The sequence below is a fragment of the Sinocyclocheilus grahami genome, unplaced genomic scaffold (genome assembly GCF_001515645.1).
Source record: "Sinocyclocheilus grahami isolate Dianchi unplaced genomic scaffold, SAMN03320097.WGS_v1.1 scaffold343.1, whole genome shotgun sequence".
Lineage (NCBI taxonomy): Eukaryota > Metazoa > Chordata > Actinopteri > Cypriniformes > Cyprinidae > Sinocyclocheilus > Sinocyclocheilus grahami.
This window is the reverse complement of record NW_015505522.1, coordinates 1,152,096-1,169,845: the sequence shown is the minus strand read 5'-3', so window position 1 is coordinate 1,169,845 and position 17,750 is coordinate 1,152,096. Positions and strand designations below refer to the sequence as shown.

General features: G+C 36.1%; 1 protein-coding gene across 1 annotated transcript in view; it reads left to right on the top strand.

The window, feature by feature from the left end:
* The first annotated feature begins 2,254 nt into the window (after positions 1–2,254).
* LOC107603222 (dihydropyrimidinase-related protein 3) overlaps positions 2,255–17,750 on the top strand; it is a 25,020-nt gene continuing 9,524 nt past the window's right edge. Inside the window, exons 1-9 of the mRNA XM_016295964.1 lie at positions 2,255–2,339; positions 4,099–4,263; positions 5,177–5,238; positions 5,681–5,761; positions 8,477–8,545; positions 8,847–8,967; positions 13,209–13,365; positions 14,565–14,706; positions 16,344–16,514. Coding sequence (XP_016151450.1) covers positions 2,255–2,339; positions 4,099–4,263; positions 5,177–5,238; positions 5,681–5,761; positions 8,477–8,545; positions 8,847–8,967; positions 13,209–13,365; positions 14,565–14,706; positions 16,344–16,514 — 1,053 coding nt within the window. The remainder of the gene's footprint in view (positions 2,340–4,098; positions 4,264–5,176; positions 5,239–5,680; positions 5,762–8,476; positions 8,546–8,846; positions 8,968–13,208; positions 13,366–14,564; positions 14,707–16,343; positions 16,515–17,750) is intronic.

Below are 17,750 nucleotides of genomic sequence, written 5' to 3'. Positions count from 1 at the left end.
GGGGGTGTGTGGGTGTGTGTGTGCGTGTGTGTGTGGGTGTGTGTGTGTGTGTGTGTGTGTGTGTGTGTGTGAGTGTGTGTGTGTGTGTGTGTGTGTGTGTGTGCATGTGCGTTTGTGTGTGAGTGTGCGTGTGTGTTTATATATGTGTGTATGTGAGTGTATACGTTTATATGTCTGTGTGTGAGTGTGTGTGTGTGCGTGTGCGTGTCTGTGTGCGTGTGTGTGTTTATATATGTGTGTATGTGAGTGTGTGTACGTTTATATATGTCTGTGCGTGTGTGTGTGTGTTTATATATGTGTGTATGTGACTTTGTGTACGTATATATACAGTGGGGCAAAAAAGTATTTAGTCAGCCACCAATACCACACTCCTCTTTTGTTCATCATCACTGTGATGATGACAGTGTCTAGGCCTTGATTACGAAAGTCTTTGCCCGCTAGTAAACATACACTTTCTCAACAGATAAACTAGACCGCATTCTCTCTCTGCATCTGCTCTGTGAACACATTCCAGACAGTGGAACAACATTCAGTCTTAAAGACAGTGAAGCAGCTAACAAGCTTTGTACAGACTTTATAGGATTGTGGGAGACTTATTTTAAAAACTCTTTTGTGAGAAAGAAGTGCATTTAATTGTATTGAACATGCACTTGTAGTGTACGTCAAACCTTCAAAGTATATTAAAAAACTGTACATGCAGATCATATAATATTAATGCATATGAATGATTTTTATTATAAATGATTATGTTTTCACAATATTTTGTCGTGTTTTGAAAGCTTGGTGAGTTAAATATCATATTAAATGTATACATGTAAAGTACATGAAATCATGAAATTACATATATAGTTATATGTATTGCATTTATTGCATAAATGTGAATTATAATACATTTTCATTTAATTCCGGCATTCAGTTAAGTGTCTGAAAACATTACATTCAATTCACACTTCCATATTCTTTTAAAGTGCATTATTATTTAGCTACATAATAAATAAGCCTACTTCTTTTTCACAGGGGTTGGCAAATCAGATTTATTTTGTTCATTTATCCAAATCGGCAGGAAACATTCGACATTAAGTGCCTCTGTTTCCACGGGTAAGTGAAAATACAAAAATATTTAACAATTTAACATTTATATCTCTGCTTGACACCAGCGTTTACATGCAATTCCGATTCATTAACAAATGATTCTTTTGAGTCGGTTCTTTGAAATGAACCCGGTTCGTACATCGTTCTCAAAGTAATAAAGGCAGAGTTTGTTGGTATCCGGGTGAAGAAAGTAGCATAAATCATTACAACTATTAGCCTTTTACTGTTATGGGTAAAAAGAATGCGATTATTACAAAATTAATCTCATTCTACTTAGCCTATCCTTCTCAGTCTGTTATTAATTTGCAGTAGCCATGAGAATCAGTGTGCTTTTATTATTAGCTTTCACTGTGGCTACTGTATGAGTGTAAGAGATGGTCCAAATACATTCAGATTACTTTAAAATACAATGAACATTTATTAAAACACTCGTCATGTCGTAAATATGAATCACTTTGTGAACCGATTCAGTATTAAGAGCTGTTCGAGAGAACCGATTCGCATAAATGAGTCGGGCTTTCCAACCCTGGTGTTGGCGCCGCCTGGTGGCTAAACTCACACATGACACCCGACTGGACATTGAGGGAGGAGCCCAGCAAAGCAGACAATCAAGTCCAGTCAGTGTGCGCAACCACTAACATCAGCAAAAGAACAGAATAAAGACATCTGCATCAACCGAGATCAAACCATGTCTTACCAGGGCAAAAAGAATATCCCAAAGATCACTGTAAGTTCATGCATTTATATTCATATTTTCATGCATATTTTCTTTCAGAGTGGGTTTGATCTGTACGTTTGTAACAAGAGCTGTAGCAGAAGTAAAGTCAGGCTGCAGGCGTGTCAGAGAATGCTGGGTTGAACTGATAGTGAGGAATTGAAACTGATTCAGATGTGTTTTTTGGAAGGAAGCATAGGCTATTCCATGTGCAATAAAATGCCTAAATAATAATGCTTGTGTTTTTTTTATCACTATACTGATTCTTACAGTCTTTTCAGAATATTGTAGAAAGAAAGGAAATGCTGTGCTGGGTCTGAGCCGGTGTACTGCAGCAAGAAAAATCACGCCCTTAACTGAGCCTGCGACACACTACATGCATCCAGGAGCACACAATGACCTCAGGCTGATTTTAAAGGGATATTTGTAAAGCCAGAGTGCGTGTGCATGGGTCTTCGAGAGGTTTTTGTGAGCATTCGCAGTGAAGTGTTGCGGTTTTACAGTGATGCTCTTTGTCTCGGAGATCATCGTGGTGCTGATGCTGACTGCGCAGTCCGGTCGCACGAGCGTTGCACGCACTATTTCGCACAGCCTATTACTTGCTCTTTAATATTGTGATTTTGAAAAGACGTGTGCAATAATCGCGCAAGAGATTGTCATATTTAAATGTGTTACTGAAGAGCGTTTCTCTTGTGTGTGCTGTGCTCTGCGGAGAGCTGAGGTGTGGTTCTTTCTCTGTCTGATGCTCTGGACATCAATATTATTGTTCAGCAGTGACCTACCCAAAAGAGCCATCCATCTCTTCACATTAGCATCAGGCCTACAGACCTGTCTGAATGCACAGTGCTCATTCATTGTAACCAATCACATGCATGACAAATCAGAACCGTCTATTTGAGTCCATAAGCCTATCACGAGTTTGCCCGCCCCCTTTTGATTGACAGGAAATAATGAGCTCTGATCATTGGCTGTTTTTAAATAATCGGAAGCTGTCCGATATTGCACAAATGACTTTTATCGGCTGTAAACCGCTAGTTATATTGGACTTTGTGTTTGTAATTTAGTTTGTAAGAGTGTTAGTAAGTGGCTGTATAAAGCAGTGCCATTTATTCCAGTATAACGCCTTTGTTCAATAAATTAGCCATCCACTTTAAGTGCATTACTAAAAAGGTAGAAAGTACGTAGAAAGTTATTGCCAAGTATGCTGACGCCATCATAGTGCAGTGCCAGATAATACATTAATAAATACCATAGTGCTACATGATTAATGTATATTACTTTAGCATTGAAATGAAATGTAAAAGAAGACTTTGATGTTATCGTGATATCAAAAATATTCCAAAAATATTTCTAATATTACAGATGTGGCACTCTAATGGAAAAAAAACTGTTATGGACACCAACATGGATCTAGTTCCTATAACCACAGGGGTCACAAATGGATTTTGAATTCAACTTTCAAAAGACAAAAAGACATTAACTGCTTGATTTTTACTGTACATTTCTGCCATATGGACATCATTTGAGATAAGCTATTACTAAATATAATGTAGAAACTCACATTTTCTGTAAAGCTGCTTTGCAGCTATTTGCATCGTGAAAAGCGCTATACAAATAAACTTGAATTGAAAAAAAGAAATATTTTACATTTGATATTATTGTTGGTTCAAAGTCACCTTTTAGTGAATTTTACTGTTTTAACCCAACATATGCCATGTTGCCTATACGATGTGCAGAACCAAGGAGAGTTAACATGCAAGGGGTTGGAGGATTTCATCCAAAATTTTACAAAATATTAATTTAACAACACAACTCCATTAACCAAAGAGTTTGCTGTTTTTAAAGGGGTCATATATTGTTGCTAAAAAGAACATTATTTGGTGTAGGTGATTTATACATCATCTGAAAGCTGAATAAATAATCTTTCCAGTGATGTATAGGACAATATTTGGCTGAGATACAACTATTTGAAAATCTGGAATCTGAGGGTGCAAAACAATCTAAATATTGAGAAAATCATCTTTAAATTTGTTCAAATGAAGTTCTTAGCAATGCATATTACTAATCAAACATTAAGTTTTGATATATTTACGGTAGGACGTTTACAAAATATCTTCATACAACATGATCTATGATTTTTGGCATACAAGAAAAATCTATAATTTTGTAATGTTGGCTATTGCTACAAATATACCCCAGCGACTTAACACTGCTTTTGTGCTCCAGGGACACATATGAGCTGTGTTGTCTGAATAGGAGTGTGAACTGCCTCTCGTGTGTGTCTCCTGCAGTGGATCATGTGATCCCGGAGCCGGGCTCTAGTCTGGTGGAGGCGTTCGAGCGCTGGCGTGAGTGGGCAGATGAGAAAGCCTGCTGTGATTACTCTCTGCATGTGGACATCACCCACTGGAACGACAGCATCAAACAAGAGGTCCTGAGTCTCATTAAGGAAAAAGGTGGGAGATCTTTTACTATTACACTTTTTTAACATTGCTTACACACCAGGTGCATATTGAGGGCCCGCCAGGCCGAGGGGGAACTTTTAATTGAAACGAGGGAACGAATAGAGCCCTGCACGGGCCTCAAATCTAGGCCCTAGTCCGGCCCTAGTCCCACAGCTTATCCGAATTCTCGGCTTTTTTCTCTCTTTACACAACTGCTTTTGCAGCCATTAAAATAGTTCAGTTTTGGTTTTTGGTAACTTGGTCTCTTAACTAGTTGCTTATTAGCATGCATATTACTAGAATATTAGCCATTTATTAGTAGTAATTAAGGAATTGTTCAAAAATGGTCCAGCATACTAAAAAAACCCTCTGAAGTTATAAATATAAGCAGTGCAATATCCCAGAGGGAATGTGTTGTGATTTGACAAGTTATTTTTGGTAATTTGTATTATTTCTGAAAACGATGCTGCTTTATTACAGCTTAACCTACAAATGAGCACAGAATCTGTTCTGCTGCATATTACCGTGTGCAAACTAATGTGCTTTTAGTAGAGTAGAGCATTTTATAGTTAAAAAAAAAAAGGATTATAATTAATCGATATTAATAGTGACATCTATTTTCAGGTGCAGAATTTTCAAAAGCATTTTTTTTTATTTTTACTATCTTGACTTTAAAAGTCAACATAAAAATTCCACATCTCTGGTCTTACTGAGCGTGATTCATCACTTTATATTGTTTAAAGTTTTTTTGCCCCATGCATTCTGGTATTTTCACCATTCAATTAATTCATGATGGATAAAATCCCCACCCTGCTTTTTTTTTCTAGTTTGAGAATAAGAAATGCAGAACATTATGGAAATGAAAATGTGAATGTGAATGCTGGCAGAGTTTATGTTTTCAGATTTTTTTGTTCTGTCCAAATAGGAGTGAACTCTTTCCAGGTCTATATGGCTTATAAAGACCTCTATCAGATGAGCAACAGTGAGGTAAGCTAATGAAATGATTATAAAGAAATATATATTTATGTATGAATTTATTTATTTGTTTGTTTGTAAAAAACAGAATAGTGTTGTGGATATACACATTCTTTCATTCTTTCTGTTGGGAGTTATTTCTATCTGATCTCACCCTTAAAAATGACTTTTGTTTGTGTAACAATGTTGTTTTTTTGTTCACAAAATCTCTCCTCACAGCATTTTGAATGTAGAATAATTTAGCCATTTATTAATGATTATTTATATATTGGTGCATATAAAAGTACTACGTACCAATATATAATCGTTATTCTCCCATTACCTAATTTGATGAAAAATGCATACATTTTCTATAAAATCAAGATTAGACTAGATTTCCGTTTACTTGATCTCATTGTTACAAAAAAGTTATTTTAAAGCTATTTTCACTCTATTTTTCTGTGTGCATGAACAGCTTTATGAGATCTTCACCTTCCTTGGAGAGCATGGAGGAATTGCACAGGTGCACGCTGAAAATGGAGAAATAATTGCTGAGGTACGTGAACCTTATGAATATTAAAGGGGTCATGAAATGGAGAATCCAAAGACGTTACCATTAATGTGTGTCATCGGCGTATGGAATCGAGGAGGAGTCCATCGATCGCAAGAGCCATACTGCTGTTAACTAAAGAAAGAGCATTTTTGGTGCAAAAAACTTATTTGTAAACAAATCTTGAGATGTGAATATGTAAGGACTCGTGTAAAGACGTTCTTAGACGTTCATTTACGCATTAGTAAATCGAGACTCGTTCCTGTCAGTAGTGTGAAAACCATCTGTTCTCTATATTGTGATTATTTTGTATACAGACAGCAATCAGAGATGGTTCTCTTTATAATCGCCGAAGTAGCAAGAATCTATCAGTGATTTGATTTCTGCACTTTTACCAAAACGTCCGTTATAATCGATGACACTGTTCTCACTGTGTTCGTTATGATAAAAGTATGTTGCAATAAGAAGATCACTGTGATCATTGTGCGTCAGTAGACATGACTGTGTTCGGCTGCAACCTTCGATGCTTTAAATACAATGCTAGCTATAATCAACACTTTCAACATTAGTTTATCTTGGCAGCTGTTGCAGTAAACACGCAGTAAAAGTTTCTGAGAGAGCTCCACATGTACTGCTCATTTCATATGCAAAGATGTCAGCCAATCACAGCAGTGGGCGTTTCCATTGAGCCTTGATCTTAAGTGCACATCAGGAAACATTATAAATTAATTAAATGCAATTTACGACCTCTTGAAGAGGCATAGCAATGCAGTTTATTTGGCTTTACTCGCTACACTTTACATTAAAGAACGCATTTTCCTTTCTTCTGCATTTTTCATGTTGGAGCATGGCATATCAGAGAGCTTATTCCTTTTTTCTGTAGTCAGGAGCTGTTGTTAGTAGATGGCTGGGGAATTTAATTATTCTGCATTCTTCCACAAATATGGTCAGAACATTGTTCTAAAATATGCATCCGAGCTCATTTTCTCTCTGATTTACTGTTAAACGCTCTCCTTCTGATGACAATGACGGCAATAAAAATAGCTTTTCAATCATCAGAGATTCTTTCTTCTTTAACATTACAAACAGAATATATAACAGAAGCACTTAGGTACAGTAACTGTTGATTGGAACCGGATCCAGAATCAATAAAACGCTCTCTATTTTCAGTGTTTTGTGAGAGATGTGGCATGCATTACTTTGAATGCCTCTCGGTTATTTTGTAACCGTGTATTCCTAAAGTGAATTAGATGAGAAATGCGAACACAGGAAAAGCAGTGCTGCGTGTTTCTTTAATGAGAAAGAAACACCCCCTTGAACTTTTGTTGTGTTTTTATTCCTCATGTGTTCTGTGACCCATGTTTGATCGTGTCGTTTAGTTCAGGTGTGTCTGGTTAATTATCCTCATTGTTCTGTCCTGGATTTACCCTTGTGTGGATTTATTAAAGACTATTTGCATCTTCTTCGTGCGTTTATCTCACCGTAGCGTGACAACTTAAAACTCACACATGCTTATCCATGCATTATTTTTTTCTCAGTAAAACAGCAATTCATTAGTAACTGTCAAGCTCCAAAAAGGTTTTATAAAAGTGCTTCGTATGACACTTCCTTGTGAAAATAAGTGCGCTTAATTGTTTTAAATGTGTAATTGTATTGAAATCTTGAAAGTATATTTTTAAAAACTGTACTTGCAGATAATATAATATTAATGAAATAAAAGGCCACTTATGCGTCATTTAATCTTAATGTCTATATTTCTTAACACACTTAAGTAAAAGGGCTTTAAAAACTTTGTACAAATCTTCAATTAAAAACTGTACTTTTATTTACATTTTAAATATTTCATTAATTAATAATAATCTTTTGTTGTGCTTTAAAGAAGCACACTTATTTTGATATGTTGACTAACATACTGAAGCACATGTAAAGTACTTGATTATAATTGTAACTGTAGTGTGTTACATTTAAAGATAATATATTGTAAATGTAGTAGATTGCAACTATATCATTATAACTGTGTACAAACAATTATATTTAAATACACAACATAGAAGTGTTTTCCAATAGAAATAACATTAAGGTATATTTGATTTTATTTAATTACAGGTGAATAGCAAATCCAGAGTCACTCATAGCAATCCTGAACATTGCAAATGCATTTATTACTGTCATTAATTATAAAATAGAGCAACATTTCTGAAACGCGGTCTCAACAAAGCCATTATTATTTTTCTACCGTGGTGGAGAGCTTTTGCCGCCTCAACATATGCGATTTCCACATTTGCAGCCTTTTCATGCCGTCTTCATAATGAAAGGACAAACTTTTGGACTTACAGTACAGATGCGTTTTGGCTTAAGCTGTGAATTTAAACAAGTGATATGTATATGCATGCAGTATGAACTTAAACAAGTGATATGCATGCTGGTTTGGAAACCAGTCATCGCTCAATCATAAAACAATGTAAAATAACAGTTAGGCTCATCTTAAGAACAATGTTATTTGGAAAGCTAGCTGTGGTCACATTATATTATTCATTGTGATATGGAAAAGAGCTGATCTTCCTGAAAAAATTGGTGTTCCTCAAAGTAAATGATTACACAGTTTCCATGTTTTCTTTAATGACATTGTTCATGCACCACATCATGTTAAAAAAGCACGAATAATACAAGTGCAATGCAAAGAGTGACAGAAAAGCGACTCATCTCGACTGTGTTGTTCAGGAGCAGAACCGTATGCTGGAGATGGGCATCACCGGACCCGAGGGACACGTTCTCAGCCGTCCAGAGGAGGTCAGTGAGCACAAACACAGCTGTATGCTGTCCTATGTGGGGGTTTGTTCGTGCTATAACATCACTGCAGGCCCAATTCTCAATGCAAAACTCACAATAAGACACAGAACTTGTGTTAAATCAGTTGCATCAATCTGATTTCATGTTGAAAAATGTCCCGCCCCACAGATTTAATTAGTCTGGCATCAGTGATCTTTCGCAGACATGATGGCTTTATTGAGGTCAGCCAAGAAAGTGGGGAGGGGAACTTTTGAGTTAGGCTGAATCTGTGTGTTGTGTGTGTGTGTGTGTGTGTGTGTAGCTGGAGGCTGAAGCGGTGTTTCGAGCCGTCACTATTGGCAGTCAAACCAACTGTCCTCTCTACGTGACCCGCGTGATGAGCAAGAGTGCTGCTGACATTATCTCACAGGCCAGGAAAAAAGGTACACACTATCACATTTAAATCCTGATCAGCAATCAGTTTACTAAGTACAGTTCAAATCTATATAACATGTTATAAAGCGGAGAGTTCCGGTCCTTGACTCTGATTGGCTGAGCCGTGTTCGAAGCTGTTGTAAATGACGCTACAAAGTAACGTACACCTTTGTTTACGTTTGTATGTTGCTCGGCAACCACTTTGTAGCAACCACAACTGTTTCTGAGAAGCTACATTGTTTGCTGGAAGAATACTGTTTTTATTACCATTACACTTTATTTGCTCCGTTTTATTTTGTGAAACCTTACTACGTATATGGAATAACCGTTTTATAAAATCAGTAACCCCCGTGAAGCCGTGGTTTACAGTGAATTTATAACAGCTATGAGGTTTTAGCTCCGCTTCACGTCGTGCTTAACAACGCCCCTTAGCTGTTATAAATTCACTTTTATTTATTTACTGACATTGCTCGAGAAAAATTCTAATGAAACTTTATTTGGAGTACTACTTGTGCACAATGCACATTTCTCGATATTTAGCCTAAAATGTGTTTTAATGTCACTACTGATGATGATTGTATGATTTTTGAATAATATCGGTCTTTAAATGTAAGATATTTCAAGTGTGCCTGAAGTATACTCGCAGTAGTTCTACTTTAGCACCATCAAATACTTCAGTATATCTTTAGTTGGACTTCAGCACTACTTAAAGTGCATTAAGTACAAAATTAGTTGTTCCAATTTAGCGGACTAAGTATACCAGTTTAGTATACTAGAAGTACAATTGCAGGGTATTTTTATTAAGTACTACACTTTATTTGCTCCGTTTTATTTTGTGAAACCTTACTACGTATATGGAATAACCGTTTTATAAAATCAGTAACCCCCGTGAAGCCGTGGTTTACAGTGAATTTATAACAGCTAAGAGGTTTTAGCTCCGCTTCACGTTGTGCTTATCAACGCCCCTTAGCTGTTATAAATTCACTTTTATTTATTTACTGACATTGCTCGAGAAAAATTCTAATGAAACTTTATTTGGAGTACTACTTGTGCACAATGCACATTTCTCAATATTTAGCCTAAAATGTGTTTTAATGTCACTACTGATGATGATTGTATGATTTTTGAATAATATCGGTCTTTAAATGTAAGATATTTCAAGTGTGCCTGAAGTATACTCGCAGTAGTTCTACTTTAGCACCATCAAATACTTCAGTATATCTTTAGTTGGACTTCAGCACTACTTAAAGTGCATTAAGTACAAAATTAGTTGTTCCAATTTAGCGGACTAAGTATACCAGTTTAGTATACTAGAAGTACAATTGCAGGGTATTTTTATTAAGTACATATATATGTAAATGTATTTGTAGTATACTTAGCATGAAATAAATGTAGTTCAAATATGGTTTAGTATATTTATATTTCACTAGGGTGGTAAATCATCAAATAAAACAAACACATAAATAAATAAATAAGGTAACACTTTATTTTAAGGTGTCCTTATTACACATTTTACATGTACTGTACTTATTATAATAACGATAAATTATGCGTAATTACATGCAAGTAACCCTAAATTAAACCCTAATCCTAACCAAATAGTAAGAACATGTAGTTAATTACTATTACTGAGTAATGTGTGGCCAATTCCAAACAATATCTATCTAACAATATGAATATCAATGTCTATATATTTTTTGGAATAATGGACAGATTCTATTCTTATTTAATTCTTATTAGTCCGTACCAATAAACCAGTAAAATCCCACAGTTCTCAGCACCACTTTCAGTACTATAGCAAAAACTGTTGCAAGTATTTTTTTTATTTAACTATTGAAAGTAAAAATATTAAATAAATAAAATCTGTTACTGCTATTGATAATAATAAGTAAATGATGTTAAAACATTAGCATGTAGACGTTAAATATTGTACGATTTTGTAATTACGTTGCATTAAAAAGATCAAATGAATGTAATAAAATGACAAAGAAACACAGGTAACAGAACAAGTGTCAGGTCTGTGGTTATCACGAAATCAAACTCCCATTACAATAAAACAAATCTTTCTGTACTGCGCAATGAATCTCGTTTACATCATGTTTATACTTGTTTTGTTACGAAACGATTTGCAACTTACGTCTGACTTGAAAGGCTCTGATTAGCCGTTGTGCTCACATGCTCCACAAACATGTCTGTGATTGGCTACAAGAGCTATGTTGCAAAAACACATTGTAAATGGAAACCTTTGACTCTCTTCACAGAGCGTTCTCACGGATATGTGAATGTTTGAAAGCAGCTGCTGATTAGTCGCTTATTGTGTACTTTTGACGACACAATTTGTAATATTTACCACATTTCATGTAGAATTGTGTGAATACAAACAATGTTCTGGAGAAGTTTCGGAGTGAGCTGAGGTTCCTGGGAAACAAGGTGCAGAAAACGATGAAACGTCTGATAAAATAAGAAATCACAGCATGAGCATGTCAGCAGCGTAACGCTTGAGCTTTCACAGATGTGGACTCGTTTACACATCTCATCTGAGTTAAATAAACCTCTGTTGACATATATATATATATATATATATATATTCATTACAGTAATTACCTTCGGTTGGATACAACTGTGTGGCATGTGTGTAAATAACAGTTTAATTATTATAAATGTATTATTAGTAATTTGTCATTTAATTATATGTTAGCTGTCTATACATTATTTGCATTCTGTGAAATGTTTATTTTATATGCAATGGCCGGTCTGTTGTAAAGGTTCCACAATCCATCATTATAATAGCTCTTGCTGTTTAGTTACTGTAAATCATTCAGATGCAATGCTCTTGCTGTGGGAGACTCATACAGTGACCTAACCAGATGCAATGCATGTAAAAGGACTCTTCCATGATAAGAAGTTTTTCTTAACAATTTAAGCATTGAGCGGCACAGTTTTAGAGAAGTGTCAAGTTCTCAGGAGTACAGAAGCCAGCCAATATTATTTGAGACAACTATGGTTTTTCAAATGAAAATAAACAAGTGTAAATGTTAAGGCTGTAAACGTATAATTTAAAAACAAAATGTTTTATTATTTGCATGATATGCCAGTTAATCACAGATGAAGTTTCTCCTCTGGCTTTTATTTGTGGACTTCAGTTCAGTTATTCCCAGTGTAGATTCTGTAAAATTACTTAAAGAAATAATTCAGCCAAAAATTAAAATGGTCATTTGTTTACTCATTCAAAAGCTGTATACTGGTGTTTTGTTGGTGAAATCAAAAAGAAGGAATTTCGAAAAAATAAATGAATAAATCACAGGGCTGTAAAATGATTAAATTCATCAAATTAATTACATGCATTGCATTGCATGCATGCATGCATTCAGATTCAGATACGGAAGCTCCGATGTCCTTGCTTGATACACAGGGAAAAAATGATTCACTGGTTCACTTTTGAGCTTCACATAATACCACATTTCATGTGCTCTGTGTATGGGCATTGATCAGTGTTTATATGTGATTAAACACTAAAATTAAATCATATAAAGCGACCATGACTGTGAAAAAATTGGGTGAATGGACTTTCAATGGAAAGATCTCCCAGATTTCATAAAAAAATATTTACATTTGTCTTTTTGAAGATGAATGACAGTCTTATGGTTTTGGAATGTTGTTAGTAAAGGATTACAAAATTCCCATTTTTGGGCAAACTAATTATTTAATAAAGTGTAGTGTGCAACAGTTTTATGTCTCTGAAATGGTTGCTATAGCATTCCCAAAAGTGTGGTAACATGTCTTACAATCTCTATTACGCTATTCATCACTCTTTAATTGGGTGCTTAATCACTGTCTTTAAAAGGGACACAAACCTGTGACATTCTAGACTTTGCCTCTTATTCTTTCTGACTGTCCTGAATGGAGACTAAAATCTTTGTGTCAGTGGAGATTTATAAGTTAGTTCTGTGCAGTTTCATCCTCTCAGTGCTTTTAATGAGTTTTGCAAAGGTCTTTGATTCATTTACTTGCTATGACAAGCATCACTGGTGAAACTGCTCATACATAGGTTTAGGGATTTGAACAAGCCCCTGCTCATATAATTCATCCCACACCGTTTGTGCTCAGATCATGGGGTTTATTGAGGAGAAGTGTGCTGGTACTTTTCTGAACATTTGAACGCATGATTTTTGGCTGGAGGACAAAGAAAACATATTGTAGATTTACACTGAAGGTCATATTTAGACCAGAAGATCATGTTTGTTTCTAGGTAATGTGGTGTTTGGCGAGCCGATCACGGCCAGTTTGGGAACCGATGGGACTCATTATTGGAGCAAGAACTGGGCAAAGGCGGCGTCTTTTGTGACCTCACCACCCCTCAGTCCTGACCCAACCACTCCTGACTACCTAAACACCCTGTTGGCCAGGTAACACAATCATATCCTAAAATATATTACATCATTTTACAATACAGTTCTGTCAGTTAGTTCTTAACCGGTGGGTCTATTAACTTATAGACTACAAAACCATTGACTAGAAGTAATTGATTGAAAATGTGAAAAACAATATAGTTGATATTTGAAGTTTATTGTAAAATATTTCACTGATGGACTGGCCATCCATCCAAGGTCTCTACTTATGGCAAGAGATGCTGGGATACATATAATAATAAAAAATAATAATAATGTCAAAAACATTATTTTAGTATATCTGAATCAACCTAACTACATTAATGTTTACCACCAAAACTACTTCATATGGGTTAAATAAGGTAGAAATATCCCTTTAAAGTACCACTTTACTACACTTTGCAGTGTAGGCAGAAATTTGTATACCTAAAATGTATTAGTCATTAAATAATTCACTCAATTTACTCATTTAACAATTCACTCAATGTAGTCATTGAACAATTCACTCAATGTAGAATAATTCACTCAATGTAGTCATTGAACAATTCACTCAATGTAGTTATTGAACAATACTAATAATAATTTGTTCAGAACTTCTGGGGCTTCATTTATAAAACGTGCACACACACAGATTTGATCTTAGAGTGTGTACGCTGAAATCCACACCAACTTTCATATAAAAAACGGTCTTTGACGTGGAAAAGTGCTTTGTGGCAAGTCTGGGTCCAAGCAGGCGTACACACTTTACAGTTTCCGAGTACTGCAGGTATCTGGAAATCGACGCAATTCTTGACACCCGCCATTCTCAAGTAAAGGATTTGGACATTGACTGGTGCTCTGTTATATGTTAATGACATTAATTAGGGGTCGTCTGCAAGGCAGAGATCTGAAACTATTCAGCTACGCACAAATTCAAGCTCATTTGCAATTTATGATTTTCACATCTGAAAGAGGCACAAAAAACGTGTATGTTCATTCACTGAATCATCAATCAATGTGGGACGGTTTCTACACAGTGCTTTATAAACGAGGCCCCTGATATACAGAACAGTAACACTCTTGCTCATGTGATACCACAGCACTGTAGCGCAGACCCCAACAATCTGACTTGTTATAGCTGTACTATTTATAATTTTAGGCTAAATTCCATGAATTTCAAAGTGCTGTCTGTTACATAAACATTATAGTCAGTGAAGTGACGTGTCTGTGTGTTTCAGTGGTGATCTGTCGGTGGTGGGCAGCGCTCACTGCACATTCTCTGTGGCTCAGAAGGCCATAGGGAAAGACGACTTCACTCAGATTCCTGAAGGAGTCAACGGAGCGGAGGAGAGGATGTCTGTCATCTGGGACAAGGCTGTGGTGAGGATCATTCTACTTCCCTTTCTTAGATCCAGAAAATATAAAATATCGGAATACTTACTCAATACATTAACTCTTTCCCCACCATTGACAGAATTTTCCAGCTTTATACGGTAGGGGGGCACTATTACACATCTTCTAAAAGAGTACTGAATCTCTGGATCAAACCATAGACTGTAAAATAAGATGGCCAAAACATCCCAGTATGGCCGGTGCCATCTTGCGCCAATGACATATGTGACCCTGGAGCCCAAAACCAGTCTTAAGTCGCTGGGGTATGTTTGTAGCAATAGCCAACAATACATTGTATGGGTCAAAATTATAGATTTTTCTTTTATGCCAAAAATCATTAGAATATTAAGTAAAGATCATGTTCCATGAAGATATTTTGTAAATTTCCTACTGTAAATATATCAAACCTTAATTTTTGATTAGTAATATGCATTGCTAAGAACTTCATTTGGACAAATTTAAAGGCGATTTTCTCAATATTTAGATTTTTTTGCACCCTCAGATTCCAGTTTTTCAAATAGTTGTATCTCGGCCAAATATTGTCCTATCCTAGCAAACCATACATCAATGGAAAGCTATTTATTCAGCTTTCAGATTATATGAAATCTCAATTTCGAGAAAATTGACCCTTATGACTGGTTTTGTGCTCCAAGGTCACATATTTTGAAGCCTGAGTCTGTGCAGTATTGATTTGTTTGGAGATGGAGCCATCAAAGTCCCGCCCAAACTTCCGCAGACCCAATCACAAGCTCACAATCATGACACCACACCCCGTTTTTATACCATAAACTAAAAGCAAACCTAATAGAAAAACAAACGCTTGAACATACATCGGTGTGATAAGAACTGTCTAAAATGATAGAAACCATTTTTGGAAAAAAATGATTTGAAATGTAATTTGATTATTTAGTTTGGCTCACATCCCATTTGTTTACGTGGAGAGGGCGGGGTTTATGACCTATACTGCAGCCAGCCACCAGATGGCAATCAAAATGTTTTGGCTTCACATTTCGATTTGTGCGGCACACTTGGATAAAACACAAGTGAAGCACCCACACAAACAAGCGATCACATATGTAAGCAGTGCATATGTAAAATAACGTGATCATCAAACATTAAACAGCAAATAAATCAAAACTGAATAACATTATTGAATTAAATGCCAACCTAGGAAGTGGTCTAGGACTGGGAAGCTTTGGGCGTGTTGATGGACTCAATCTACTAAGTCTATATTTTGATCTGAATCCCATCTGGATGTACCCGATCTTCTCAGCTTTTTGTTTAAAATTTAGCTTTTTTCATGCAACTTACCCATCTTCAAGTGTTGATAAAAAAGAATGCATGAAGCTAGAACAAAACGGGTTGTTTTGTTTAAAAGCAAAGGCTCCGTTCTTTCTTTTAACAAATTGCATGTTCAGATATTCATACAACAAAATATTTGGGGGCCATGAAATCTGATAAAAACATGCTGGCGGGAAAAGAGTTAATTCACTCATTTGTACCCTAATGTGGATGTGAAAATAGTGCCCTAAATCTTATATACATTACCTTCTTCTCATAAGTGTACCGTTAAAGCTCCAAAGCACTGTGTTTGATTCTCAGCTGTCTGTTTTTCCTTTGCTCAGGTATCTGGTAAAATGGATGAGAACATGTTTGTCGCTGTGACAAGCACCAATGCTGCCAAGATCCTCAACCTTTATCCACGCAAGGGTCGGATAGCCGTGGGCTCGGACAGTGATCTGGTTATCTGGGACACAGACTCCACTCGGACCATCACTGCAAAAACTCATCATTCTGTAGGTGCTCTTAAAATAAATCCAATGAACGCACTATATACTCACATTTCAGAGGAACATCTAAACCTAGAGAGGAAACTGAACTGGCTGGCCTTCACTGACCTTCCAGTTCCTCTGGGCGGAAATAGATGCTTCTAACTAATCAAACTGTGTGTTCATACTGGAACCCCTCATAAATAAAGGCGCTGGATAGAAACAGACCACAAAAACAGGAGATATCTGACAATCAGAGTTTCCTTTTGTTGCTTTATTAAGTCTCAGCAGACCTTTATTACTGTAGGAATGTGTTGATAAGTGAGAGAAGAACTGCAACTCTGCAAGCATCACTTTTAATGAACCAACCACTAACCCACAGGTTTGTGCAACATACATAAATATCATCTCATTTCATGCAGCTTTTTGAAGTTTGCCGTTACTTTTCAAATCAATTACATATTACATTTTCACTAATCAATTGTCTTTGGAATATTTTCATGATTACACGTATGTAATAATGACGTTGCAATTTAGTACATTTAAAATATAGTAACTTTGTGATACTCCACCTCAAGTCAAACTCAAGTGAACTCAAGTCAAATGCCGGTACTTTCTGACCTCCTCGTATGTGCATTTTTTCAGCTTTGCCTTATTTTGTTTTTATTAGTAAAATCGCATCACAGAATGCATCTGCCACATTGCCATCAAATAAAACAGTTTTCATGCCAACTTGCTTCTGTAAACAAAAGCTTGCAATGCTTGGATTTGAAAAACGTGTTCTGTGTGAACGGCCCCCAAGATATTAATATGTGCTTGGGGGGGTCAGACCCCCCTAAAGAAGGCTTGATGGACGTCAAAACTAGATGTAGGGGGGGGTCAGATAGAAATACGGCTAGCCTATGCGTAATATGGAGATTTACTTGTAAATATTAATATGCATTTCTATAGCCCTGGCTGATTTTAAAATATAATTTTGGCAGCCCCTGAAATGAATCGTATTGACATTACCGGAGCGGTTTAAGAATACGCTACAGCGCTCATTCAAATATGTGCATTTATTGCTTGGACGGAGGAAGAAGACCTAAAATGCATGTGTAGATTCAGTCGAGTGATAAAGTTTACCCTCTTCAAATTAAGATGTGTCTCAAATTAGACACATTGTCAGTAATTTCACGAATGAAAATAAAGCCCTAGGAGAACTGTTGTGCGTCTTTGATCAACACACAGCGGTTTTTCATTAATGAATCCACGTTTTTAAAT